At 32.7% G+C, this 18,675-nt stretch overlaps 1 protein-coding gene and 1 long non-coding RNA gene across 2 annotated transcripts; one reads left to right on the top strand and one right to left on the bottom strand.

The window, feature by feature from the left end:
• Positions 1-6,195: 6,195 nt before the first annotated feature.
• LOC124539955 lies at positions 6,196-10,674 on the bottom strand. Its single transcript, XR_006967106.1, has 3 exons — positions 10,535-10,674; positions 10,281-10,450; positions 6,196-6,423 (listed from the first exon to the last, which is right to left on the bottom strand). It is a non-coding gene; the product is annotated as an uncharacterized LOC124539955 (long non-coding RNA).
• On the top strand, positions 10,396-18,080 carry LOC124539954. The gene is made up of 3 exons (XM_047117318.1): positions 10,396-10,893; positions 11,335-11,396; positions 13,318-18,080. The coding sequence occupies exons 2-3, from the start codon at positions 11,342-11,344 to the stop codon at positions 16,836-16,838; spliced, it is 3,576 nt and encodes a 1,191-aa protein (XP_046973274.1). The 5' UTR covers positions 10,396-10,893; positions 11,335-11,341; the 3' UTR covers positions 16,839-18,080.
• Positions 18,081-18,675: the final 595 nt, after the last annotated feature.

Here is an 18,675-nt window from a genome sequence, read left to right as displayed (position 1 = left end):
GCCTTCACATACCCCCCCACACAATACAACATCGTGTGGGGGAAACGCGTAATGCGTTTTTCCAGCGAAAAAAAAAGAGTTGAAGGGAACGAAAAAAATAAGCCTGGAATTACTACTTGTTGACTTCCAGGCAGGAAATATTACATACATATATAATTGTATTTAACTACCATGACTGTATTTTCAAATTTTGAAAAAGAGTCACAGCTGAGTGGCTTGTCGGTTCTACCGAGTACCGGTAGATTCTACCGAGAAGGTAGAATCTACTTTCCGAACCGGTGGTAGCTCCAGTAAATATAGTTGATAAATGACGATTCAAAAGTGCTTGTAAATGCCTTAAAAAGAACCTTTATTAACATAAGAATTAACAACATTAAATGCTTAAATATATATATACAAATATGAACTAAAACTGGTTACTGTATAAATCTTGACCGCGTGGAATGGTGGCAAGAATGCTAGCAGCACTTCCCCGTTGAATCGCAATTCCGATCCTCTGGGCAAAAACGAACCAGCCCTCTTGTCTTAAATAAAGTATAATAATTTGATTTGAACGAGTGGCTGCCACACCATTTTTGCGCGTTAATAACGTTAATGGCGGATTAGATTTCCCACGCGAATTTTTAACGGGATTGTGAGCCAAATATTTATCTGAAACTCAAAAATAAAATACAGTACCAAAGTTTCTTTTTAATGGAATCTATTGAAAATATCCCAAACATTACTGATATTTGACAAATCTTTACATTTGCATTAATAGCGTAAGGCCATTTTTGTCCCAGTGATTCTGCGATGATACTGCTGATGTACGTAAAAGAACGTGTATGGTCTTATTAATAATCTTTAATATATTGTTTTAATGTATTAAAGTATTACCAGCATAAATAATTCGATTTAAATAGTTGTTACAATTTACGTTGATTGTCAACATCCGGTTTTGACTAAACTAAATTGTTTTTTTTTTTTTTAAATAAATTAAAACCGGATGTTGCTACAGAAAGTCGGGGCGTGTAAACATTAAATACTAGGAGTAAGCCTAGAAATGGTCATTCTTACTTTAATCGTCGAATTGCAAGGATCTAGAAAAATAATCAATCTTGTATCAGTTTTGATTGTGAACCACTTTAGGAGAGATAAAGTATTGATGGTGAGGAGAATTTTTGTATTATTCCAACATAATATAGATATATAAAGAGCTTCAGCTGAAGATGGGCAGAAAATTAAAGAAGATTCTTCATTGCAATGTCATAAGATTAATTCTTGTTCACGAGTGTCGCGTGGACAAGACATTCGTAGATATGTCCAAATATCGAGCTCCACCATATAAACACAACAAACATGGTAAATATCCCGCAATAAATACTTATAGTAAAATTAAATCCTCTATTATTTTTGCACAATATTAATGTTCAAACTTTATATTATACCTACCAAACTATATCGATAACTAAATCAATTACTTACTAATTACTTATGCAATTATAAAGTTTATTTACGGCTTGTTTACCGTAAACATTTTTTTATATATAAATTACGATCAATTGTAATTTATTTAAATTTACCTACAACAATGAAACGCAACGGTAATTAACGGCATTCTGCGCCGAGTGTTCACAGAAGGAAGACGTATCATTCGTAGTCGCGTACCACATTCACAAATACTGTTTCTCAGTACACTTACATGATGTTTTAATCAGAAGTATTTATAAAAAAAGGAAAGTAACAGCTTGTAAATTGCCCACTGCTGGAATAAGGTCTCCTCTTCCATTAAGGATAGGGTTTGGAACATATTCCACCACGCTGTTCCAACGCGGGTTGGTGGAATGCACATGTGGCAGAATTTCGATGAAATTAGACACATGCAGGTTTCCTCAAGATGTTTTCCTTCACCGCCGAGCACGAAATGAATTAGAAACACAAATTAAATACGCACATATATATATATACTGATGCTTGCCTGGGTTTGAACCCGAAATCATCGGATAAGATGCACGCGTTCTAACCACTGCGATGGCTGATAACTGAGATGGCTCAGTTCTTTAACTTACATAAACTAAAAAAAATCTGATTGGAACACATTTTAACTCATAATGTTGTCTTAAATTTTCGCGATTGCAAATAATATTTCTTTGTTCTTCAAATATACAAATGCCACCTTAGTCTACCCGTGACCACGAACGCTGTTAAGTGCTCGAAACGTCGGGATGTCCAAAATAATTAATATACGCGATTAAAATCCGTTATAACATTTTAACTCACTTCAAAAAAAGGTCACTTACTACCTCCTTTTTAATCAAATTCAAATCTATAGGATATTGCTGTAATGGTGATAAATTCAATGTGTATCATATAGGTTGCAACTATATTTAATATGTAATACTTGTGTCCGACGTGGATACAACAACATAGTCATTCCAATATTTAAATTTGATAGTTCTTCAGACCCCAATAACTGTAGGCCAGTATCAATACAGGTACATCCTCATAAAAATATTTGAAAAAAAATGGAATTAATTGTTAACTTAATTTAACAGTCATCTGCCTCATTAACAAATATTCTTATTTTTTTATATGACCTGTATTTATTTTGAGACACGTGACACTTGACACGTGTCCTAAAACACGAGTCGCCATGATGTGGCGTCACATAGGCAACAACTGTCATTTTAATATCTTCTGAAACTTTGATAAACAACTTTTCTGAAGTTTTGATGGTAATATTTGTAAATTACAACGATAGCGATTGTAATTCATCATTTTCCCAAAAACACCAGTAATTATAGCTGTTAACGTTGAATGAATGCCAGTTGTACACACACACACACCAGTTGTTTTTATCAATATGACGTCATGAAAATGACTGACAAAATAAAAAATGGTTTAAAATTTAATTTAATACCAAGTCAGTGTTTATTTAGCCGAAATATATTCCTTTGTGGCATTTTAATAGGAAAATCAACATTTTGAATTACTTTTTCAAATATTGTAAAATACTCTAATGTACTTATTCTGAACTTTCAACCATAGCTAAGATTATTCTTGACCAAACCTCCATTAAACGAAAAAAAAAACAAACTCACTCACGAAGCCACAGATACTTACATACCCACGTTCAACTCATATGTAGACAGAGGTAGCACACATTAAAAACTCCTGCAAAAATAACTCACTACAAATGCAATTTAAAGCTTACAAAATCACAAACACAACCATAAATTCACGCACACACTTGAAGCGACACATAGACAAATTACACAAACACTGCACGGTCGCAAAGAGAATACAATCACAATTCACTGCGTATATAGAACGCAATGCGCTATCGTATTGTGTCACGTTAGGTCATTACACAAGATAGAAACTTGTGGGAGCACTTTTTTTGGTGAATTTCAATACCTGGTAAAGATGTTTTCATATTTGGAACATAAAAAATAAAGTCATCTTACAGCTCATAAACACTTTTATAATCAACTCTCATATTATAAATTGGTTTACCTCCATTTTATATGTATTGCCTGCTAAGTTTTCTGGATTTGAATTGCGTTTAGAAATTGGTATGACAACTAGTAAGAATTAGGAGACAAAATTAATTCTGGTGCGAGAGCAGGCAAATGTATATGTCGTTCTCCCGTCAACAAAGAATCATTTGATAATACCGATTATTTGATACTAGCGGAATGTATAATATGAAAAAAAATGAAACAAAATGAAGAATTTTTTGGAAACATCAAAAAGAAACTCCAACCAGATTCTCCTCTTAAGAAATTTTTCCATTTGCCTATTGAGGCAAAACATACAATTAAAAAAGGAGGAGGGTTACAAAAAATATCCCGAGAAAGATAATCACAAGGATATACCAAACTTTACAAACGGTAGATTAATCAATGATGAAATCGCATATGTAATTAAATTTCAGGAATTACGAAAACAAAAACCGACGAATACCATTTAATTATAAGGAGAAGGCTATGTAATTCTTATCATACCTATTGTAATTAATGGATCAGATGAATGAATCGACTAAAATTACGAATGAAACACAAATTCATTCTTTCATTCAGTGGCCAATGTGACATAAGAATGTCAAAAAAAAATTTAAAACCGAAAGAAAATATAAAAAGCTACCACTTATATTTTTTTAATCAAAAAAGCGAAAAAAATAATCCAGCGTTACAAAAATAATGGAATTAATGAAATAATGCAAAACAAGTAACAATGGAACGAGAGTAGAGAGTCAATAATCTTCGTTCAATAAAGAAGCTTGACACTTGCTTAATGATAGTCACAAATCAACCACCGTTTCAGAAATAAAAAACTCTAAGAATAGTAACTTAGCTGGTTTGTCATATTTTGCAATTATTGATTTCATAATAAATATATATTTTTTTAAAATAAACCCCGACCTCAAAGTGATCACTAAAAAAGTAATAAAATAATTTGATTTAAAAACCTATTATTAATTATAAACGTATTATTAAATATTTCTACATTTTGTTTTTCACTCTAAATCGTCCTTCATATATATGTCGACTTCAATAATACGTGTTTAAATCAAATTATTTTATTACTTTTTTAGTAATCACTTTGAAGTCAGTGTTATTTTTTTTTTAAATATTTTATTTTACTCTTTTTAGGGTTATTTTATTTTAGTTTATTTTAAAATAGAAATTAAAAGTCCTTATGTAACAAATGGTTTTTTTGTTGATTTTTTCAAAAAGTGCTGAACCTATTTCAATAAAACGTATATGGGACCACTTCTGGAGCATAATATACCAAACAATAACATAACAAAAGAAATGTTTAGTGAACCTGTACTTCTCTTCATAAAAGCTACGAAGAGGAGTATAAATCCATATATTAATCCTTATTAATATTAATCCATATATTAATGTTGAAAGAACTATTTACTAACTCCTAGTAATTGAGGACTTACACCTTCCATCATCAGCTCAGCAGTATAATATTATGATTGCCAGAAGCAAATGCCAATATAACTTCAGAAAATATGTAAAACGCAGTACATGTGCCTATAAAATTACATTTGAAAATAGTTTGTAGGCGATCATCTCATTCTCAAGCGTGACTGAGGTCATCTTAATGACAGGGGCTGTAAGCTGTAAATGAAAGAAGTACTACGCTTCAATCTGTATTAATTAATATTATAAATGTAAAAGTAACTCTGTCTGTCTGTATGTCGCTTTTTCACGACCAAAACGTTGAACCAAATTTAATGAAATTTTGTATGAAGGAAACTTGAACGCCGAGACAGGACAGAGGCTACTTTTTTGCCTGACACATGACAACTAGCACCCTAAAAAAGAGCGAAACCGCGGGAAACTAGTAGTCGACTAGTCCCGAATAAATGTCAAAGTTCCCATCTAAAGCGTAAAATGTAAAGATATAGAATAGTATTTAATTTATTTGATAAAATGTAAAAACAAGATAACATATCACTTGAATTATGTAGATGACTAACATTAATAAATGATTAAGTATTATCTATAGATCAAACGCAATTGACTCAACTGATTACTTTTTACTCGTGTTGTTGGTGTCATTTTAGTGATGTTCAGAATTAATGATATTCTGAAAGCATACGATTAATGATGTTATATGGTACTACTTTATTAGACACTGTATTATAATAAAATAAATAGCTTGGAATAAATACGGAAAGCGATATGGCATGACCTTGGACTCCTAGATTATAACGTGTTTGTGTGAGACAAAATATAGAATTCGAGTGCTTTCTGTGAATGAGTGTGTATTATTTGCAGTTCTGAAAATGGGAAGAATATGACATGCGTATGTTTATTTTTTACCTTCATTATTTCTACATAATGCGTAACTAGATATATTTATAAGTTGAAATATATTCATAAGTTGTAAAAAAAGTATGATAAATTTTTCTCTTAAACTAAATTTAGCAACAAGGTATAAATTAAACTTCTTAAATAAATTACTCTATACTTACTTATCTAAATTATTATTATAATGAGCTCGAGAATAATAAATGGGCGGAATGGAATACAAGGAAATGAACCAAAATATATTAGACGAGCGGTATCGATATGAGTTAGTTGTCCTATTATTTTAACCGCGAAGCTAAGTCTTCCTGTTGGAGATGATAAATGGGGACACCATTGGATATAATTGTATTCATAAAATTACATCATGCATCAATGCATCAGTTACATCAAGATCATTAATTACTATTTAATGATATATAATCTTTAACTTTCTATTACTAGGCGAAAAAATACATTTCTTATTTTATAGCATTTAAAACATAAATCTTTGTTGTGAACCAATCGTGTATCCGTGACAACGAACATAATGCTTACATCGTGACAATTAGCTTTTTCCTATCAACCTTAAAAATCAATAAAGTATAGTCGGCCAATAGCACAATATTATAAATACCTGTAACAAAGAAGTAAAGTTCATTTATATATACCGGAAATAAAAAAGAACCCAAAATTGATCCTAGTGGAACACTTTTTAGCACAGTTTAAAAAACGATAGATTAAATTCGACGTTAAACAAAATTTTGCAACACTTAGATGTTAAAATTTGAAACATAATTCAAGGCTAAGACAAATAAACAGAATAAAGAAAGTTCAATTAGGTCGCCGAAAGTCAGTTTAGAAGCAAAGTGTAATTTTCTCTATCTGTGACTGTGACAATTTGACATTTCTTTAGATTTTCTTACTCATGATTCATATTTAACGGTATTATAAGACCTTAATAAGAGGTGTCAACTAGAAGAGTTGCAGGTCTCTACTCAACTTTGGTACATATGAAAATAAGGTTAATTTTCCTTCTTCTCCAAATGAGCTATTTAATGAACTATCACTAATTAGCTCAGTGTCAAAATGAAGGATTAGTTCAAACAAACCTCAATTTAAAGAAATGTTTTTCCATGCAAACTTAAAGCAAACATTATAAATAATGCTTTAAGATCTGTCGTTGAAGCAGTAGCTTCATTGACTTCTGGTGAATACACACCGAAACTATTTGCTGTTTCCGAACTAGATTACAGGTAAGATACCGATGATAACTTGAAAACATAATTTCATTATCCTAGTTACAATTTCGCAAATACTTGTTTGATAAATGATACATGCCGTACACATAGACATGTACATGTTCAAGTACATTTTCTCCGCTCCTTCATTGTGCAAGTTGACTGGGCTTGGTTGCTTTTTGTCTTCGTGTTAGTTTACGCTTTTCTGCAAAATCTTTAGCTGTTCGACAGCTGCCTATTGCAAGGAAGTTTGGTAGTCTTGAAAGGGGATGGCAGGTTAGCAAATTGATTTTCCAATTCCCAGTAAGTTTCCATATACTAACTGGAAGAGACTGGCAAATATTTGATAATAGGCTTGATTTAACATATTTTATGTCCATCAAACTAAGTAATTTGACAATAAATGTGAAATACCGACAATGTTTTACCACATTCCTCTATTTTGCTATCAGAAGGCCCAAAGAAAAGCTCTCTAATGCGGTAGGTCTTCGGTGCGTACTTACGTAACAGCTACTTTTCTTGCTGATGGTCAAAAGACTCCGGAATAGATGATAAATGCACCAAATGATAATTTTGAAGGCATTCCTGTGATTTATTTGCCAAAATTCACATATTGCATACTTAGGGATACGCAACAGCCTTCTGAATAGTATTTCTTAAATTGGACGCCCTTTTGCTGGACAGATACGCCTGACGCACATATTTGCGTTTATAACACATATGTAATTTTATATGGAGCGATAATATTGCCGAGATGGCCCAGTGGTCAGAACGTGCATCTTATCCGATGATTGCAGGTTCAAACCCAGGCAAGTATCATTGAATATTCATGTGCTAATTTCATAGAAATTCTGCCATATGTGTATTCCACCAACCCGCATTAAGGCAGTGCTGTGGGATATATTCCTATAGACCTTAGCCCAGCACTGGGAAATTAATAAGCTGTTGTTGTTGCTATTGTTAATAATATTGGACTTTTACTTCTGCGACTCTTTCCACGCTTGAACATTCTCCTTTATTGCATATTGATAAGGAGACGGACAAATGGGCCACCAAATTGTAAGTAGTCATTATCGCCGAAAGATCGCTCCAAAGCCATCAATTACAACATCCATACGTCAAAAACCTTACTGACTCCTAAGATGTTTTATCTATTGGGCCTGTAGTCACACACACACATAGTCAACTTTAGCAAATGACCAGTAATGGTTGTTGTAGTAAATACTTGGAAACATAGCATGCGAAAGGTGTGGCATTAATCAGGACATCGTTTAGCATATGGCGAGGTAAATCCTGTTGCGCTAAGGATATCTGTTTCTGTGAACTGTTATGTCAGCGATGCTTTTGTAGTTGAGTCAGCAATGCTGTAGTTTCCTTCTGGGAGACCACTGAGATCCGAATAAAAGGCTAAACGGGACCGAGAAGCTGCCAAGCGTCAATTCTACCGTCCCACAGCCAAAGTCCAGGCCTTAATAGCTGGGACGTAACCCTGGATCCATTGATACGTGTAGTAGGGTCTCAAGTGTCTTGTGTAAACGGCTCTGAAAAGGAATTTGGAGCTATAGCAGAATGATCACGTACTGCTATACGTGCCAGCGAGGAGTACGGAGGCTGATATTATTTTTGCCCTCTGAGGAAACTTGAGCCGAGCTACGAGCGGATCATGCTACAGGAGAGGTAATGGTTGCGTATATTGAAATAGTTCAATCCCATAATAAGGATTCCAATAACCAGGTTTTTCTGCTCCCGGCATCCATATATCAACCGATAATTAAAAAAAAACAGGACTATAACGGTCAACGAGGTAAATCAGTTACACTCATTTTGCTTGACTTATATAATAACTTAAAATATATACATAAGTACAATGCAATTTAGGCTACAAGTTCAAAGAATTTAAATAAATAAATATACAAAACCATCACCCGCTTGTTTTTACTTTTAATGATGTCCCATATCCAATAAGTGCTTAAGCGAGGTAGATTCTATATCTGTGCCACCTCAAACACCCTCACCCCAGGAATATACTAACCACGCCCACAATCGATACGTCCGCTATGTAAAAAATACCTGTTTTGCATCATAACAACAAAACAATTACAATACTGTTCATAGTATCATTAAATTCTGAAAATCATTATTATAGAATTTATTCTTGTGTGTTCTGTATTTTTATCTACTTGATAACGATAAAAGTCCAGTTCAGACCGGTTGAAACCGCTCTGGAATGTAACGCCGCACGTTGCGCTGTCGCGTCTCACTGCGCAAGGCTAAATAAAACCAGTCTCTACGGATTTTCAGATACGTATTCAACCAAGGCCACTGTTTCAAGTCTTTACACTAAAAAAACTGACATCGTTTTGTCGGTTCATAATTTCAAAAACATATTAAACATAATTATAATACTATACTATAATTTTAGTCTTTTTAAGTCAGTTATTTTTTTCAAGCCATTTTAACTCAAAATACTTGATATACAGAGAAATTCAAGCAAATAAAAATATGTATAACCAATTAATGGTGGTCTTCACACTAATTTATTCTTATGGCTTCTTTAATACCTAATAATACACTATAGCTCGTAATACGCGGTCTTCGTCAATATGTACTTACTGTATGTAATATTTCAATCGTAAAGCAAATATTTATAGTATTTTTGGCATTCATAAACATATTACTATTGTACTAACTCAATAAAAATTACTAAACGATATACAAACTCATGAAATACAGTCATAAATCCAAATACATGTAAAAATACGCATGTTATTACATTATTTTATAAATGAATTCTGATAAGCATTAAAAATAATATCATTGATATTTCAGAGATTATTCGAATACATCGACTCAACTTCGGAATAAATAAAAAAATAACAACTTGATAAAATAACTATAAATAAAGAATTATATAAATCGCAATAAAAGTATTCTATCATAAGCAACAAATGTATGGTATGCATAATTAAGCGAGAAGTCGCTTTCCGCTGCTGATAATATTACGCGCAGTCGATTTCTTAGTATTATTATTCCCAACAGTCAACGTACTGTTTCTGTACCTGAGCCGAGCAAGCGAGGTCAATATCAAACGAATCCAAACTTATACAAGTTATACGACCCGTTCCGAATGTTTGTGCCCTACGTCGGCATCGGCTGAAGTCGTCGTAAGTGGCGCCGCAAATAGGTTGCACAGAAAGAGATAGATATATCTTATATGCAGGGGTGTGACAAAGATAGAAAAACAGGCACATACCTAAAATATGCCAGGCAGCCAATACTGGCACTGCGTCGTATTGGCAATGGCATCTGTGTCTGTTCTGTGCCCACTCGCCTACGAGTGAACGGAACAGAAATTCACATGCTCAGCCTAGATAGCTGCGGAGTGCGGTCGATCGAAACGACATCGGCCTGAGTCTCAACTCACTAAAAATAGTTGCGATTTCAATTATAATTGTAATTTGCATAATTTAATTGGAATTGTTATAGAAAAAACTTTTTATTACTTACCCGCCTTTATTGTATTAACATGTGACTTGTGCTGATTTGATATTGGTGAATCGGTAGTCTGTTGCTTGGCGTTTATTTAGCCGGCCATTTTCTATTTTCGTATCGAAGTGAGACCCAGTGACTGATCACTGAAGTTCGACAAAAACTGGATTGTACTAAATGTTATGTTAACTCTAAGACAGTTGTGAGTGAAAACCGGTAACAATTATTATTGTGTTTTGATTATTTACTTATTACTGTGACATTTGTGTTTTGTGATCGTAAAATTATGAACGAGACGCATTATTTTCATAGGAGTTGTTAGTTCGATAAATTTATTAAATATCTGGATTATTGTTACATTAAATTGGACAATGAACGTGAGTATATACGATTGTTTCGTTGTTTTGTTTTATTTGTCAAAGCATGATAATCGTAGTTGTTTTATGGTATAGTTATGAAAGTACATATAAAAATTTTCAATTCATTTATGTATACATTTGAAACTTTCTAGTGAATTATTCGTTATATTACAAATACATTGAGTATTAAAATAGGGTTTAACAATAATTTTAATACGAACTAACGTATAAAACCTATAAAAGTTATGTTTGCTTCTGTCCCGCTATTCTTAGTTTACTAACATTGTAACAAGTATGTCAAAGAATTTTTTATAATTTGTTTCTTTCGTTAACACAAACTAACACTAGTTTACTATTTTATTACTTTGAATTGGATTTTCATTAAGATTTGCTTTGATTCCAGCAACTTACGTAGGTTTTTTAATTTTTTTTTAACTCGTCAAGACCACTTGTTTTCAGGTTAATCATGACAACAAAGATTGAACCTGATTTCCCTTCATCGCCACCAAACGATGAGTCAGGTGTGTTTTTTTTTAATTTACAAATCTATTTAATTTTTTTTTATAATTTATATCTTTTACTTTACTTAACAAATAATTGTAGAGTCAATAGTAATATGTACATTTCTAGATTGTAGAGAAAATTATCTGTTGATATTTTTGTTCCGTAGCGTACATATTGTTTCATATATTAATGTACAAGACCTTTTTCAAACCGTTTAAATAAATAAATACAATAAATAATACAAAGTCAGAGCAATGTCTCAAACAAGTTTAGACTAGTATTTTTTATGGAGATCGTACTAAACGTAACTCATTTTTTAATACAAAAATCTTACACATTATTATGCCAGTTTTACAATTATATTACAACGAGTAGATAAGAATACAAATCATTTCATTCATAAATGTTGATAGCATATTATTATTATTATAATCCTAATTTATTAAATAAATAACCTTCGTCAATTATTGTATGAAACTTTACATGATTTAATGTAAAAAATTCAATATTTACAGTAAAAGACTGATGTCGGTTTGTCTCGTAACATAATATAAATATAAAAAAACTATAACTAAATTATGAGTCCAAAAATAGAAACTAATTGGGAGAGCAAACTAGAATTAGAGTGATTTTTGTGTGTCCACTGCAAAGAAACTCTATATGTAGCCTTTTACCATTTAAAAATCTTTTATATTTCATTTATTAGGTAGATCAATATAATAATAATCTATGAAAACATCCAAAATTTCTTATCCTACAAATGATTTCCTATACGCAATTAACAATTCAATATTTTGTAAAGTTAAACAAATTTGGTGTGTTAAAAAAATGAATAAGCATTTGAATAAGTCAAGAAAGTTTAGGTTTGAATAGATTTTACTTTAACATCCAAAATTTGTTATATCACAAATGATTTCCTATATACAATTAACAATTCAATATTGTGTTACAAATTTAGTATGTTAAAAGAATAAACAAGCATTCAAAAAAGTAAAAAAAGTTTAGATTTGATTAGATTTTACTTTAACAGATAAATAATTTAAATAAAAAGTAGGACTCATTTTGTGCGTTACTTATAGCAACATGATCTATAGATATTGATTGTGGTAACAACCTACAATACGTAATATTAGTCGGTATATTTAATATTAAGTAGAAAACATTTTTTTGTAATATCTGAATAATTAAACTAGGACAACATAATCGGAATTATAGAGCTAAAGTAGAAAACATAATCTGTATCATATTTATTATATTTAGTTACCTTTAAAATAAACAGTTTATTGATTAATGATTTATTTTTTATGATATAACATAGGACTCTGTATCTCAATATTTACAGCGCATTTTCATCATAGTTTAATTTTGCCACCTAAATTATAATCTAAAACCTGCAATAACACTCTCAAACTATATAAGGATAGCATACAAAGTTATTTATTTTTAATTCGCTATTTGTAGAAGCAATGTTAGGTAAAACAAACCGGGCATGTATATTACTGATAAAATATTAATTTTTTTATACTTTTATAATATTAGCAAGTATGTAGTACTAATTTGATATTTTTGCAACTAAAAGAATATTAATAACTTTAATTTATGTAGATAATTTAGAGACTTAATTTTAAATAAACCAAAGCATGATTATTTTTCATTGTTATCTAAATATATTTTTTCTTAATATTTTTTTCATATAAAAAAACAAGAAACTACTTGAAATAATTATTTGATTCTATGATTCTATAATTAAGTTATGAGTAATTGAATTTCATTACAATTTATTTTTAACATTTTAGTTGGCTCAGTATACACATACATATAAAAAATAAACTTATACTGAAAGATAAAAATGTCTTAACTGTTAAGAAAGATTATATTGTTCCTTTTTTGAATTATTAAAAGTAAGGAATTTAAAATGTTTTTTTCTTATTTTTCTAGATGGAGAAGAACAAGAAATAGAACAAAACTATCAAGAAGAAGTGGAAACGAAGAAACCTGAAACAAATGTTGCAAGTTTGCTGGCTCGACTTCAATCATCTGGCGCTCTTATAAAGAAACCAAAACAGGAGTACCGCTGCTTCACTTGTGATACAGATTTCTCTGATTGGGAGGAGTTAGAGAATCATCTTATAAAGCACGTGTCACTGCCCTCGGTGGTAATAGACAAGCTGCCGTCCGACGAGGAAGACCTGCCGCATTCGGGTGATGAGAATTGGTCAGATGATGAAGATGTTCCTGCCCCGCCAAAACCAAACGCGCCTAAAGCGCCCCAAAAGATAGACATATCTCAAATATTAAAGAAGACGGGAATTTCATTGAAAAAACAAAGTGATAATGGTGCAAAAAGTTCGGATTCAGCTTTGAATAAATTAAGTGGTTTAGGTTTTACTATAACAAAAAATTCAACTCCAATAAAAAAAGAAAAACCAGATCATGATACTGAAAAAACTAGTGATGTTATGCAAAAATTAGGAAAGCTTGGTGGTATTAAACTTAAACTAAAGTCAGATGGGAATAACACAAATTCATTTAAAGTTGTCAATGGTCTTAAAGACTTTAAGGCGTCTGACGACGAAGACGAAGGTAGTGGAAATGACGACGACAAAGATGACCAAGAGTATGACGATGAAAATGATAAATCTGGAGAAAACGAAGGTTCTGGAGGTGAACATGATTCTGACGATCAACAAAGTCACAACAATAGTAATAGATCTGATAGCAGTGATTCTGATAAGGGTAAAAGAACAATTCCTAATTTACCTAAAGGTATTCAAGGGAAGTTAATAACACCAAAGAAAGAACCTGTCAGTACGCCTACTAAAGTGACACCGGTTAAAATTCAACAGGAAGAAAGTCTAAAAGTAAAGCCACCAAATCGACCTGCTATCAAACAAACACCCAAAAGGGGATCTAGTGTTCCCATAGCAGGTAAAGAGCCGCCAAAAATAAGTGAAGCAACTGTTTCAAGACGACCGTCTGATAATGTTACAATGGAGAGGAAAGAATCTATCGATCGGACAGAGAATGTAGTAGTAAAACAAGAGCCCGAAACTCCAACTGGTGATACACAAAATAATTTACCATTATTTACAGGTCAAATTAAGTCGGAAAGATCGTCACCACCTCTATCAGAAAGAACAACACCAATTTTGGCTCGCATTAAATCAGAACCGGAAGGTCCATCATTGGGCGTTGTGTCCGATCCAAATAACAGTCAACCAAACACTCAAAATGCTAAAAGCACACCTCCTCTACTTCCAGTGACAAAAACCGAGGATGCTATAACCGTAATTGAGATTAATGGTGATTCAAATGACGAAGATGATGACTGTTGCGTTGTATCGACTACTCCGGCTCCCGATATCAAGCCAATTGTACCTAAAATAGAAAATCCACCACCCGCTTATCCTACGACACCTCTTACATCATATTCATCTCCACAATCGTCTTACAATTCAACTGCGCCGTTGCCGTCTCGGTTATCATCAGCGCCGTCTACAGAAAAGCAACATAATTTCAATTGGAACGCGCCAGATAGTAAACCGCCACTAGATATGCTAGAAAAAAGTGCAGATGATATTTTTGAAAGTCTTCTTTCAACGTCCACGAAAAAGGAAAATATGTCGTCTTTGTCAGATGCGAGTGAATATGTATCCTTAGATACGTTAGGTCCTCAACATTCGTGTGATATTTGCAATACACGGTTCACTGATATCTCACTCCTAGAAGAACATAAAAGAGTGACAGGACATTCTAAAAGCCTCGTCGCTCCGTCCTCATCTTCACTGCTACCGTATAATCATTCCTCGAATATTCTTTCAAGCTTACTTCCAGTCAAACAATTAGCAGAACAAGTTGGGAAACTATCAACCATCGGCAACAGTGGTCCAGGATTTACACACCAACAAAATGTTATGATTAATATACAAGCATATCCTGGTGCGGGAGGTGTTATGGTTCCACCACAGTATAATGCGTATAATTCTGGACAAAATATGCATGGCGGATATCCCCAAACATCAAGCAATATGTATGGTGCTCCAGGTCAACCTATGTCAATGCCAAATCAATATCAAACACCAAATTATATGAATCAAGGGTATGGGCAATATCAAACGCCAATGTCGAAAAATGCTTATCCAGGACCTATGCCTCCAAATTCTCATTATTCGATGGCTTCTTCTCCATATTCCACAACATCTCCTTTACAAAGCATGCAACAAAGTGTTTATGGACAATCACCCGGCGGAATAATGAATCCGCCCGGTTCTATGGGTCCCCCAGGCTCGTCACCTAGTCATTCGTACGCACCTGCATCAAGTCCTGGTGGGGGTATTAAACAACAACCAGGAAGTGGCATTAAAATACAAAATATACAAACTTTTCCTCCTGCACAAGGCGGCCCTGGTGGGCAACCGATTACGTGTGGTCCAGAGTTAGGCCCAGGACAAATGGCGCCTCCGGGTCAGACAATGGCTGGACAAATAGCTGGAGGAACACCGATACGAATGGCAGCCGGTGCAAATATAGCAGGTCCACGGCCGCGATTACCTACAGTTAGAGGACAAAGACCTACAATACGGCCAGGAATCCAAGTACATGGGCAAGTTCGTGGCGGCAAAGCTGGCCCACGAATGCCATTAAAGAGGCCGGGTGCGATCGTGGGCGGTCCAGGGCAAAAGCGAAGAACTGATATGTTGCTGCCTGGTAAACATGACAATGAAGATTGCCAAGTGATGGCAATGCAGAAACAGCGCGAGGGCCTCCCTATGATACAGAGTGTGCAGGGCGCGAAAGATAAATTGAATCTTGGTAGCCAAATATCAATAACGAAAAAGACTGTAAATAATGAGGCGAACGCTATGGCGAATGTACTCGCATCACGGGGTATAAGTGTTAAACAAAAACAAAAAAGCAGGTCACCCACGCCAGAACGGCCTTTGCCTCATATTCCTAATCTGGGCGCGGGAGTTAGTATTAAGCATACGTCAAAATCGAGCAAATTCTCAATACCCGAGGCGAAGATCGGAGGTGGAATGTATGCCTGTAAAATATGTAAGAAAATGTTTATGAATCATAATTCATTGCAGGTTCACATGTCGAATGCCCATCCCCAAAGTAAAATACCTGTTTTTAAATGTGACGAGTGTCCTGCCTCCTATCCGAAATCACTACAATTGCAGCATCATAAAAGGGTATTCCACAATGTTACAGGACCTAATAGAGAGCTCGGTTTGCCCGTAGTTGACCTCTCACAAGAAGATAATTTGAAGAGATTGAGTAATTTAGGAATATATAGTTTTATACCGTTGGCAAATCGCGAGCAGGCTAATGGATGTTTCGGCATACCGGTGATATCTGTGCACAACATGCAAAATGGTTTAACGTCAAGTTTACAGGCTCTAGGAGCAGACGGTTTGTTAAGTCTAGGGCCCCTCAAACCTTTGCCTAACTCATAAAGTGACTGATATTTTCTGTGTGTCAGAGTAATGTTGAACATTCTGTGAATTTTATTAATATTATTTTTGTCACCCATAACACTCTGTATAACGAACGTATAACTCGCATGTAAACATTCTTAAAAGGGCACAAATAAATTTATTTTTTAAGAACTTTAAAATTTAATATAATTTTTACGTCTCGTTGTAACTTTGATTCAAAAACCATTTGAAATGTCCTGCAGTACATATATGGTTATAATAAACAAATTAAACTATTAAATATAAAGTATTCTATTCCAATAATGAAGTCTTGATATAAACAATGGTTTTTTTTTATACTTGACGCATCTAAATTTATCATCTAAAAGTATATTTTAATAATGTTACTTAATCAATCATTTGTATTTAATATTAGTTTAGATATTTCTTTTATAAAGATTTAATAAAATAAGGTGCCCATGTCGAAATGGCGTCTAGCAATGTGTTTTTGTCAACTTGTAAATATAATATATAGAATAGAATAACATATGTGATTCGTTTTTTTTTTTATAACTAAAACAAGGAATTTTTGTTCAAAGGCATGTCCTTTGAATGTATCTTAATTTTTTGTATGATTTCGGAAGACAGACTAATAAGTTTATATTGAATAATATATACATAAGTATATTATACTATTATTGTAATATATTTTATAAGAGCCGTAGAATTTTTCTCATTGTAAATTAATCATTAAAGAAATATTGAAATAATTGTAAGGAATTACAGATCTTATGTTTGCGTTATAATTATAAGTCAAATTGTGTAGCAGCTATCCTTCAGTAGAAATCTTGACCGTTGGTAAATATTTATATATTACAAACCCTCCAAAAAAATTATAAACGTGATTAGAAAAAGTATTTTGTTTGCATACTATGTGTTATTATTATTTTTACATATGAGTATATTTTTATAGTATTCAATTGAATTTGTCTGTATAGTGGCGTTAAAAATACAATGTAAGGTTGACAATTTTTTTTGACGTATATATTAAGAAAAAATGCTTCTATAATATTAAGGATATTAATAAATAATACAGCTTTGTATATATGCGCACGTCGATGCAAATAGCAATATATGAAAGGGAAGAGATATTTTTGCGTTACATGTACGAGAAACGAATGTTTTATGTTAATTATTTAATTTAAACAAAAGAGGTTCTATTAGGAAACATCATTCAGATGAAGACTACAAGATTTATGAATAAAAAAAATTTAATCGAAATACTGTCGTTTCATTGTTTTCGTCAAATCTTTTTAAATTGTAGGTATTAATTGGTGCGAGTTCGCCTTTGGAGTTATGTGTTATCTGTTCTGGCATAGAATAAAAATTAATTATGCCCTTTTTGAAAAAAAAAATATAAATAGTATTTGTTTTTAAATGTTATATATTCATTTTAAAATTTAATTATCTTATATTACATTTAAAATGAAAATAAATGTAATGATGTTATTTTGATATAATACGTATTTAAGCAATTGAACAGAAGATCTGTGCAAGACAACAGAATAGCTAGATTTACTCTGCTAACATTCAACCATGGCTGCTTCAGATAATTTCTTAATAAAAAAAAAAACATTGACTTTATTGGTTCAACTCAGGATTTGAACCTAGGACCTAGCTCCTGTAGTCAAATTAGCTACATCCTTAGTGTAGATCAATACGAGATAATTCAGTTGTTGGGTTTAACATTGCTATGACAACATAGGTTTAGAGTGGAATATTCATTTAATAATTTCAAATAAAAATAGCTTGTTTAAAAATACAGATTAAAATATATAACTTTTATTGCAATACTTTTAACAATGACAGAGTAGGT

The sequence above is a fragment of the Vanessa cardui genome, chromosome 24 (assembly GCF_905220365.1).
Source record: "Vanessa cardui chromosome 24, ilVanCard2.1, whole genome shotgun sequence".
Lineage (NCBI taxonomy): Eukaryota > Metazoa > Arthropoda > Insecta > Lepidoptera > Nymphalidae > Vanessa > Vanessa cardui.
This window is presented reverse-complemented; position numbering and strand designations above follow the sequence as displayed.